Source organism: Pelmatolapia mariae, linkage group LG22, assembly GCF_036321145.2.
Source record: "Pelmatolapia mariae isolate MD_Pm_ZW linkage group LG22, Pm_UMD_F_2, whole genome shotgun sequence".
In the NCBI taxonomy this organism is placed as follows: domain Eukaryota; kingdom Metazoa; phylum Chordata; class Actinopteri; order Cichliformes; family Cichlidae; genus Pelmatolapia; species Pelmatolapia mariae.
The window spans coordinates 15,725,265-15,737,408 of NC_086245.2; the positions used below are offsets into that span (position 1 = coordinate 15,725,265).

General features: G+C 41.3%; 1 protein-coding gene across 3 annotated transcripts in view; it reads left to right on the forward strand.

Annotated features, from left to right (window-relative positions):
• Positions 1-10,906, forward strand: part of trps1 (trichorhinophalangeal syndrome I) — a 114,284-nt gene extending 103,378 nt beyond the window's left edge. For all 3 annotated transcript variants that reach the window (XM_065470765.1, XM_065470766.1, XM_065470767.1), the window contains exons 10-11: positions 3,870-3,992; positions 8,119-10,906. In XM_065470765.1, the coding sequence (XP_065326837.1) occupies positions 3,870-3,992; positions 8,119-9,735 (1,740 nt within the window). In that variant the 3' untranslated portion in view covers positions 9,736-10,906. The remainder of the gene's footprint in view (positions 1-3,869; positions 3,993-8,118) is intronic.
• Positions 10,907-12,144: the final 1,238 nt, after the last annotated feature.

Genomic DNA, 12,144 nt, shown 5'->3' on the forward strand with positions numbered 1-12,144 from the left:
AAATCTAATGCCAGAGAAAAGCTTTCCGCTAGAGCTGCTTGTGCATCTGAGCGCAGACTGACCGAACTGATTGTGGAAGTTATTAAACCAATAAATGTTGTTTTATATGCAGCCTTCCCTGAGTAGATAGCACTCTTAATTTCTTCTGTTTTTTCTTTTTTTTTACAAGCATCAGGAGACTGATAAAATCTGAACATATTGTCAACTTCTCATTGCTAGATTTTAATGTATACTCACTGTTTATAGTGACCTTATCCTCGGGCGATTAATTAATGAGAGATATTTGTCCCAACTGTCTTTATAGGTTCATAAGAATAGCAACATTTCATATCCTATCTGGGCCCGGGGCACTCTCCCATAACATATTCTTAAAGGTTAATAAATAAATTTAAAATGCATTTGTTGGTTTGAATTTGGCTTGATTAGGAAGAACTCGATAAAGAGTTTAATTTCCTGGCCCGCTGATCCTCTGTCTTTGCACGAGCACTGCCTGTGTGCGTGTCAGAGGGCGTTGTTTGCGGTGCTGATTGAACGCTGCTATAGGCCGCAGATAAATAGATGTCATTAAGACCCCGATCCCTAATTACAGCCGGCCCTTCTCTGCAGGGTGAGGTGAGCGGAAGAGGCCAGGTATCCGTAATGAATCAGAAAAAGTGCACACCCACGCTGTAGGTACACACTAATTTACCCTGCTCACAAAACTAGTTGTCCGAGAAAAACAAGACAAATTCACAAATTCAGACACAGTATTCGCAGTATGTGATATATACAGTACAGTATGTTTATAGAAATGTGTGTATGTATGTTTGGTGTGTTGATGATGCATGTGAGCTTGCACATTTCCACAAATGTCAAGCCAACTAGCTGATGATTGAAAAGGAAGTTGGATATCAGGAGCATTGAGAGAGCATTCGTGCATGCACGTGCACATTTTGGACGGTGGTGCGGGCTATTTCTGTAGTTTCCTGTGTAATTGACACTTGAACCTCTCATTCACACACACACAAACACACAGACACACACCATGCGGTATTATTGTAGTCTACTATTGGTGTAGCCAAAATATCCCCAACACACACACATACACTTCTTGCCGCTTCTCATCCAAATCTAGCTTCATTAGTCAATGGAAGCCAATATTTTCAGGTGTGTGTGCTGCTCTCAGGGGCAGCTGTGGGGCCATATGTGAGTGATTTGAGCGCTCAGAGGGAAACTGAATTCTGATGACAGACGCACTGTTTGGCTTGCAACACTATACACACACGCGTACACACACACACACATCCACAGAGGAAGCATACATCAATCAATCACCTGGCTCCGTCTCTCTACATGTGGTGACCGTATGGTGTGTGCACCACACTCGAATAGGCATACACACTCAAGCTCAGTGTGCCGCTGAGAGGATTTGCTAATGTAAGTGTTGTGCTGTCTAATGTCAGATGGATGAAAACACTTGTACCCTAAAGACTGGTAGTTTTAGCTCAGGTGTTTAATACATGCAGAAACATTGGAAGCAAGATTCTTGTACACATATTGAAACTGAGAGACAATGTTTCTCCAGTGTGATCCAGATACTATGAAGAACATCATCATAAATTTGCATTTATCAGCTAAAACTGCAAACTTCTAGAACAAATTGCCAAAAATTTGACTTTTTTGCATTTAAATTTGCAACAAAGCAAATAGATTTAAATATTTTCCTTGGATTTCAAAGAATATCTCATGTTCTTGCTGGGGATAACAATGGGGATATTCCTTATGACAATAGCTCTTAACACACCTACACTAACATGTCAAATGATTCTATTCAAATGTGCAGTATTTGCACTGGATTGCTCAGGCTGAATGCTCCATGCACATTCAGTGTGTAACGTCTGTTCCCAAAGTTATGTTAAGTGGTTAATTGTGCTGTGATCTTTCCGGTGCATTAGATTGCAAAATAAACTGAACAGTGCTGTGCCCAATGGGCTCTTCTGCTTTTAGCTCGTAGCTCAAAAACAGATGCTCAGTGGAAGTGCTGGTAGTGCCTCCATCTGCAGCTCTGAGACTACAGAAAGCCTGATTGAAGTGTGGCACTCTTTTGTGAGAACTTGAAATGTCTTTAACTTCTAACAGTGCATGCTCTGAGCCTGAAAACTAAAAATAAAAAATGCTAAGCTCTCAGCACTGTCATAAACATAAAACAAAACAGCAGAGAGAAGGTCCCAGTGGACGAAAGCCCCATGTTGTTGGAGGGAACACGGAGTAACATAACAGAGAGAGAAAGATGGCAGACCAGATACACAAACTGCATATACAGATTTTACCAACATTCATACCGCACGCCTGTATGACTTGTAAATCCTTAAAAGCCTATATTTAATTTCACAGAGTGAACATGTCAGACTGTGAAACTGTGAAATGTTATTGTGCTAAATGCTACTTTTGTATTTGATGCCAGAAACACATTTCAAACAAAGTTGTAAGCAGGCCATGCTTACCAATGTGTTACATCACCTTTCCATGTAACAACACTTTGCAACCATTTTAAAACAGAGGAGAGCAACTGCTCTAGTTTTGAAAGCCAAATTATTTCCTCATCTTTCTTGATGGCATTTTGGGACATCCTTTGTTGCATCGTCAAGCCTCTGACATTTTTCACAGGTGACATGTCTGGACATGAGGCGGGCCCATTCAGTACAAGGACTCTTTTACCACAGAGCCATTCATTTAGAACACAGTGTTGTTTGGTGTTGTCGTCCGGATGGCAGTTCCATGTGTTTTCAAAACTGTTCCTGAGGCCCTGTTGTGATTTCTTCTACAGAATCATATCCAGTTTTAAGATAATTTTATTATTTTTTGATATGGTACTGCAGGCGATGAAAACTCCAAGTAGTTAAGAATTTTATGTATCTTTATTACTAAAAATGATCAGTTAAAAAGAAGCTGAAAAGTAGAACCCTGGAATAGTGAGCACTTTAAAGGCTAAAGAGATGAGAGCGGAGATCGGAGCGGAGTAATTATGGGATGTTTCAGGAAAGGATAGATAGGCAGACAGAGGGAGAAACTGACAGAGGTGTTCCGCTGGAGAAAGATGAGGTATGCTGTCCTCTCAGGGTCATAAAGGTGGTGAATGGGGCCAGAGGCTTAATGGGATGGAGAAACGTTGTGATTGGCTCATTACTGTGATGGAGCACGTTGCCACGACAATTGGCCTTTTCACCCCCCACCCCTCCTTGCACACACTACTTTTCTATGCGCCACTGCGCTGTGAACTGCAGAGGTGTGTATATGAGAACTTGCACACTAATACAGTAAAAGTCAAATGCCTGCCTGTAAAGTACCTGCTGCAGTTCAGATAAACACTAAAACGCTTTATGCTACAAGGTGAAAGCATAACTCATCTCTTCCCACGTCTTTCAAGTGACAAAATTACCGCAGTGCCTCATGTCTTTCTTAGATAAGTCCATGTTCGATCTTATCGAATATTCGAAAACAACTTAGTCATCTCGACTACATCATTTTCTTTTCACTGAGGTTTTTTTTTATTAACCTTGTTCTATGCAGAGAAAACACTGTAGAGAAGAATAATGTTCTCAATAGGATTTCCCATTAGGTGTGATAAATGAGAGTCCATCATCTCTCTGCCACCAAGCCAATCTGTTCTCTCACTCTCTCCCTCTGTCTCCTACCCTAACTACCAGCCTATTGTACTTGAGTGGCATGAAAATGACAAAGGAATCAAATTGTTCATTTTTGTCCCCCCCCCCCACCCACTTTTTTTCCCTCCAGTGATTTGACATCTTTCTTATCCTCACCAAGTTTCTTCATTACACCATGTTTTTATTTTCACTCTCTAACATGTCTCTCTCCTTCTTCCTCTATAGCGGCGCAGAGGTAGTGGAGTTTTCTGCGCTAACTGTCTGACCACCAAGACATCGCTGTGGAGGAAAAATGCTAATGGAGGCTACGTCTGCAACGCATGTGGTTTATACCAAAAACTACATTCAGTAAGTTGCACACAGGTGTTTCTGTCTTCACCAGCTGCACTGGTGAAGACAGTGCAAGCAGAGGAAATAAAATGGAGGCAAATGCCTACAAGTGTCCTGTTATACAGAAGTTAATATGCTCTTAATAGCCAAACTCATATCCACTTGCATTATTCCTATATATACACATTTCCTCATAAAGGTCCTGCTGGTGTCTTTTTATACTACATCCACGGGGGTGGTTCTGACCACTAATTATCATTCCTCCTGTCTGGCCAATTAGCATACGGAGCAAATAAAATGCTGCACACCGCGGGTAGATTCTTGTATATATTCTGTGGGTCCTGCTGTGAAAGTGTAATATTTTGGAGAAAGCATATTTGATTTGGTGGGAGTTACAGACCGTTTCAGCAGTCACAGGGAGCCAAATCCATGGAGTGAGAAATATGATGGAATGAATCAACTTTACCATCTAAGCCTAGGGAAAGTCTATGGAAATCCCAAATTTAATTAGACTGCATGAATTACAGATGAGATAAAAACTTGCCTGGAATTTAGTTGACTTCAGAATATCAAGATTATTCACCTCAGATATGTTCTTAAGGTGTTTAAGCCAATTACACACTTCAGCATACTCATTAATCGCAGCGGTTTGCAAATACTAACAACATAAAGCAACTTCAGAGTGTCGCTGTATATGCCGAACCCTGCTTTCAGTGTGCGAAAGTTCAGTGTGGACGTTTCTGTGTGATCAATCACAGTGATAATAAATGCGTTAGTAGACTGACCGTGTTGCAACCCTGAGCTATATGCTGCCATTATCCAATGGCGCTTTAAAGACCTTTTGGAGGATGACAAGCTATTGAAGTTTACTGCTTCCTGCCCCTGCAGATGTCCTTGGTTCAACCCGTTCATCTCATCTGCTGCTCCAATCACGTCCCGGCTCCCTCTACTCTTGGCAATCTTCACGACGGCCATATTTTATATCCCATAATAAAAGTTTTATATGCTCTACACACATTATTAGAGAGGATAGCAGCTAGTAAAACACTTGAGAGTGAGAGAGGGGAAGGGAGAGTTATGAATAAAGGGGCAGGAATAAAAAAGTGGAGGGACAAAAAAGGAAGGGAGGAAGACAAAGAAAGGGAAAAAGATTAAGGTAAGAAGGAGGACGGGGATAATGAAGGGTCAGGGTGTGAATGAAGAGTGAGAGATGGAGGAAGACGGGAGAGATTAGAAGAGAATGCAGAAGCAACATTTAGGAAGAAGAAGGGAACAGACAGAAAGGCAGATTTATGTGATGTGTGCTAGCAGCACCCACAGCCCAGGTATTCTACCAAGCCACCCCTACAACCATAAAAGTGCACAAAATTACAGCAGCCATGTGTGTGTCTCACTGTTTGAGTTACTTGCACGCACAGGATTGTAGACACATTAAAACCCTATAAATAAGCATCACTTTCTGCAGTTCCTTAGGTGACAGCTCATGTAATTGAAAAGATACAACACAGATATATAAAAAGCTTTTCTAGGAAGTTTTAAAAGGAAAGCATATGATTTCATTTTCCAATCTAAAACATGCAAAACACCATGTGGTCACACCTGCTGTGAGAAGACACTGGCAATACAAAGTAAACAAGGTAAAGAGGAGGAAAGGATAATTAGGGAATGGACAGGGAGGAAGATCAAGTCAAATTCTTGCTAAAACAGAAGCAAAAAAAAAGTGAGTGACTGAGTGAGAAGAAGTAGCAAAAACTTGTGCTGCTTCCCTATTCCATACCACATATGAGCTTCATAGAATATGCGCTACTGGATGCCGCTGGATGTCAGTCAAACTGCAACTCTAATAAAGAAACTAATTTATGTTTTCCTAGGTGTTTCACCTCCATGCAGTTGTTTTTTTTTTTTGCTTTGTGTCTTGCATTGTGAGATAAATGTGTTTATGAGTATCCCACTCCGAAATTAAGGCTTTTCCTCATCTTTATTGTTTATTCAGTGGTTCTTTCAGTGTGAATGGATTTAAATCATGCTCAGAATCACTGTCTCGTGCTTCCGTCTTCCATTCCCTCTTTATTTCAAGCCCCCTTCCCTTTATCCGTCCTTCTGTGCACCAGTCGGTCTTTAGAAACACAAATTCTAAGGCCAGAAAAAGAGAAATGTTTGTGGATTTCGCTGCTATATTTTGCAAGTGCCACTCTGCCAAGTGATGGAATCTTGTTTTTGATATTGATCCATATGTCAAGAGGTTTCAGCGAGACAACTCTCTCATTAACTTTTACCAGCTTGCCAAACGAAGGACTGAAAGCACTTCGCTGAAATGCATGTGCATTAATAGGTCACTGAATCTGAGTTTTGCCCTTCTGAGTTTGCTTATATAAGCGTATTCGATTCTTTTTGCTTGTTAACATTAATGCGCTAATTATATGTTTACATAAGCACAGCACAGCATCCCTGAATCATTATCATAATATTAAAATTGTAATAGAAGTGACTCTTCTGCTCTTAAATATTTTCGGTAGCTGCTCTACAGTGACTGATAAACTCCACGCTGAAAATTACATTGTCTTTGCCCTTTTCACCCACACACTTGCGTGCACACCCACACAAGCATACTTAATGCACATACTCTGACAGACACACATTCGGTCACAGGCTATCAACACAAACATAAGAATACATTTCCATACACAAAAGGATACTGGAAATCACCCAAGAGGATTCCAGCATAGGCACAGGACACATTTTGAAGGCATTGGAGTGTTTTTTTCCTGTACCCAAGTGTCAATCCATCTCAATATCTTGCTTGGTCTTCTGTGGATGGCTTGCATCCGCAAATATGCACTTTGTATTTCAAAGTCCTACATCATTGGTATACACACAAGTTTCTTTCTAAATATGTAAAAGTATACCTGGAGATATGAACACAGTTACACAATACAAAGACAAATTTCTGTGCAAACCTGTTTTTAAAGCTTTGAAAAGCCATGCCCTGTATGCTAACTGAATTTGACATTGCTGTGCAGAGGTCACTGCTCATAATGTGAATGTCTTTCTTGAATAATGGCAGGTTAGCGACACATTTATTTTGATTGGGCACCTTATAAGACAGTTTAAATTGAATGGTTTATTTTACTAGGAGCAAAGACAGCCTTTCAGTAATTTGTTTGGAAATGTATTAGACAAGCTGTGTGCGTGTGTGCGTGTGTGTGTCTTTTTGGCATGTGTTTAGCATCACCATCAAAAAAAAAGTTTCATCATCATTCAGATTTTTTTTATACTCACACTATTAAACCCAGTGGGGAATTAAATAAGTGGGGAGTGTTTTAGAAATCTGGTGTTTTGGATGCAAATGAGCAGTTTTTATTCTTTGGAATTATGCATGACTTTCGCCTTTTTTTAACCAAAACACTTGTAACCAGAACACAGCCTTCTTTGAAGCTCACAACCTGCTTTAGTAATTGGTTGTAGTGTTTCTAGCTTTCCTGTTTTATTTTAAAAAAAAATTTCAGTAAGTGTTTCACGCTGAAACAAAGCATATTATAGGACTGGACTAAAGAGATGAGTGCAAGAGGGTTGCACTTTCAACAGATGTAAGTCCACCCGCACCCCCTTGTGGCGAGGGCAAAAACCACAGTCATCTGGAGGATGTGTTACCTCATCAGTCTTTCTTTCATCGTGATGCATTTAGTTATACTTCAAATCTATATAAAAGAAGAAAGACTGTCAGACTGTAATCTGCCACAAAGGGCTTTTTAGGGAACTTTGGGGAACCTAAAACCAGTAGCTACTGTTTTAGATCTTGACTTGACTGTGGTGCGTATTGCTTTCCATGTTTCACCAAATATGCTTATGATAGCTTTATCATTAAATAATTGTTATACTAGGCTGATTAGTCAAAGTAGAGAGAGCTTTATTTTTTATCCACAGTCGATTGCACCAAAGGCATACACAATGGTTATTTAATCTCTGAGACCACCTATGCATTAAGTAGGAATTTTATCATAGTCAAGTAATGCTGGGGCATGTGTGCTTGACATTTATTAATTAGGTCAGCAAAGTTATCAGCATGATGAAGTCGAATTACCGTCTCATATATTGCTAACTGTCTAACTCCCTTCCCTCTTGCTGTGTTTCCTTTGCCTTGCAGACACCCAGACCTCTAAACATCATCAAGCAGAACAACGGTGAGCAAATCATCCGCCGTCGAACCCGGAAACGCCTCAACCCCGATTCGCTTTCGTCTGAAAACCCTGCCCCCAAGCAACAACGCATCACCAGCGAAGAGCGCATGAACGGGGAGGAAACAGACAGGAGCTGTGCGTCAGTCAAAAACCAGCAGCCTTCCCCTCGCTCACGCTCACCGCGGTCCACGCAAGCCTTCTTGGCCAATCAAACATTGGAGATCCACAGGCGTATGCCTCCTCTTCTCCTCCCCTCACATGCCCCCTCCTCAGTGGGAGCGGAGGGCAATGGCGGTATCACAGAGGGAGGGATAACATCGAAAGTGGAGGGGGGTAAAGGAGGAGGGGGATCGGAAAGAGGCAGTCCAATTGAAAAGTACATGCGTCCGTCCAAACCGTCTAGTTATTCACCTCCAGGTTCACCCATTGAAAAATATCAGTACCCTCTTTTCTCCTTACCCCTTCCATTAACCATTTCACCTGATTTGACCCCGGAGTCAGATTGGCTCAGGTTCTGGACCAAGTATAAGATGGCAGCCGCCTCTGGGGTTCCTGGTAGCATCAGTAATCTAAGCAGCCCCGGGAGCCTTGGAAATAATGCTCATTATCTTAGCGCGATGGTGACTCCAGTACAGCATCATCAGCAAAGCTACACGGTGCCTTACTGCGCCTCTCCCTACTCTCCTCTTCCTCCACCTCCAGCTCCTACTCACTATCCTCCTCCTCCTCTTCACGTCCAAACCCCTACTTCATCATCATTAGAAAACGATGCTCCTTTGGATCTCGCAATAAGACAAAGAGATACAAGTGCTGTAAACGCGCACATGTCCACAAATGGTGCCGAAAGGCGAAGGCAGGAGTCGCCGCTAACTGACAGGTTAAGAGGTAACTGGAAAGGAGAGAAAGAGGAGGAGGAGAGGACAGACGAAGGAGGGAATCCAGGTGAGGAGATAGGGAAGGAAGAAAAAGAATGTTTGTCAACATGTCAGTCAAGTGTCCCGTCTAATCGCAAAATGGTGGAGGTGGCCACACAGGATGACCTGACCAATCGCTGCGTCCACTGTGGGATCTACTTCATAGATGAGGTGATGTATGCCCTGCACATGAGTTGCCACGGTGACAAAGGACCATACCAGTGCAGTTTTTGCCTCCACGTGTGCGCGGATCGATACGATTTCACCACGCACATACAGAGAGGCTTACACAGGTACACAGACAAAACGACACAACAGAGTTGTCAAATGCAAGATGGCAAAATTCAGAACGCTGCGGGAATGTCGGAGCACGAGTGTCAAAATGCGACGGAGGAGGAACGAGATGAAGACGGTCATTATGAGACCACAGGCGAAGGTGATGTAGTAGAATCGTGTCATGACAACCAAGCAAAACAACAGACAGGCAGCGATGGCACTGACAATGAAACGGAGGCTGAAAAAGAAGCAAAAGGAGAGGACAATGCCACGACAAACCAGGACTTGGGAGGCAAAACGGTGTCGCACATCAGTGATGACGTCACAAGAAGCTCAGAGGTCACAACTGTTGCTGGCTCTAAAATATTAGATGAGAACACAGATGGGAATTAATTGATCTCTTTGACTCATGCAAACCTTTAAGAGCGTTGTTGTTGGATGAATAAGCTGTATGCCTTCATGTTTCTGGAGGCTAGCTCATGTCAAAGTGGGCCTATCCTGGGCACTAAAAGGAACACATCCTTATGCTGGAAGCACCCGGCTGTCAAATGGTCAGAAATCATTGTAGGATCCAGCTGAACTATAGCAGGGGCAGTTGAAGAAATTGCCCGAATCCTCTGCTGAGTGACGGCCACTTGACAGCTCTCTGGCAGGCATTCAACAACAGGCATGGAGTTGAAATCACCTTTAATAAGCAGCCACTTCATGCGATTTCCACATAAGGGGATTGGAAGCTGGGCTAAAAGTTGAACTGGTTATATTTTGGATAACTTTTGGGAGCTCAGCACTTGCATGGCCACCATAAAGGAGAGCAAAAAAAAAAAAGAAACTAGAAGCAAAATAATTAACCTGAACTGAACTGAGCTGGGCTGATTACTTATGCACCATACTAAAAAAAAGCTGGTCCAAACTAGTCTAATGTATCATTGAGACGGTTTTATTTTGGTACAGCCAGATGTGATCTGGTTAGGATTGCTTTGTTCTTGTCCAGAGCATGTTTTTGACTGTTTTTTTTCCTCTGTGCAAATGGATCTAAAACCAAAATTCTTTTTTTTTTGACTAATTAAAGCTGGTTAGTTTGAAACCAGTTTATGCTGGGCTGCAGTTGAGTTGGTGTTACCTCGGTAAAAAGTGATCAGTTGGTTTCTTTCACTTAGCCTGTTTTTTCTGAAACTGATCAAGTTCTTGGTTCTCGGGTTTTGAGTCAGCTGGGACTTTTTCGAACTGCTGAGCCAGTTTGACTTGTTAAAACCGGTTAAACTCCGGACCGAAGTGTTTTCTCTATCCGTTTGGATTAAACCAAGTGACATTATTTTCTACCTTCCTCTGTGCCATGATACTAGCTATGTGCCTGGCTGCCTGCCCAACAACCATCTAGTACCCGCTTAACATTTATATTAATAATAATAATAACGGTAATAATAATGATGATGATGATGCTATCGTACAAAAAAAATGCAATTTGCTACACTTTCATATATAATATGGTATTTTGTAAAGGAAAATGCTTTTTGCAGGAAATGGTACTATAGAAATTAGCCTATGTGAGTTTTTTTCTCTTGTTTTTGAGCTTCTTAATGAGACTTGTTACATTTATAACAGCCGCCTAGTAGAAATGGTACAACAAGGGAGGGAGGGGGAGGGGTGTGTGTGCATGTGTGCATTTGTGTAATTGCATTTCTACGCGTAAGGATCAAAGGATGTGTCCGTCCCCAAATGATGATGTAAACATAATGAAGGCTTGCAGTTGGTTTTTCAGTCCTCAGGGGTCACACATGTTGCACACCAACCCACCTGTTTCATAGCATGTGACACATCAGTTTTACAGTACATGGCCTAATTGTGTTAGCATGTCACATATTGTTCTCTTATGTTCTCTTATATATGTTCTTGTTGTGTTTTTATGTGTTAATAGGTCAACATGGTCTCAGTATGTAACTTTTTTTCTATGTCTACGAATTGTTAGGTCGCACAGTTTTACAGAAAGACTTAGGAACTTAGGGAGTAAAACCCCAAATCTTATCAAAAGGAACAACTGTTTTGAGTTAACTGTATAAACCTTTGTTCTGTACTGAGTCTACAGACGTTTTTGCCTACAGTGTTTGATGTCATATTACTGAGAGTTTGGTACAACTTAGGTTACCTCTATGTAGCATGTTAGCACCTGCGAAATCTACAAAATAAGTTGCTTTTTTTTTCTAAAGGTGTGAGGTGTTACATGAAAGACCTAAATAATACTGAAAGAACATGAGATGACATTGCAAAGTTATGTTTTAATAATTCAATGAAGTAAAAGTTTCACGTGGCTTGCAACTCCATTTGACCCATCGCACATTTCGCCATCATCAGTGATTTCGTTGCTGTTTTTTTGGAACAGTTTCCATAACTGAGTCTTAGTTTAAACCAAATTTCATCAGTGAGAAACTTCTAACAGTCATGTCCTTGAAAGTCCCGCTGTTATATCAAAGTGGTGGCCATCTTGTTTATTTTTGATAAAGATGGGATGACTTCTCTAGCCGTGTTGCCTTAGTTGCTAGAAAACAACAGCAACAAAAGAAGAAAACACCAACGGACTCTGCTGAAGGACATAATATGTCAATATAAAAATAAAAGACAGGAAGGAACGAGCTAAAGAATGTGAGGGGGGGAAAAAAGCTATTTTTCTATGCTTATCCAAAAAGACATGAATGACGAATATTCCACCTAGTGCCTGGTAACTTGTACCACTTTTCAAATCAATATGTTTTGTTGTCTGCATTAAAAATGTTATGTAAGCAATGAGTCGTGTAGAACAGAAGGTGG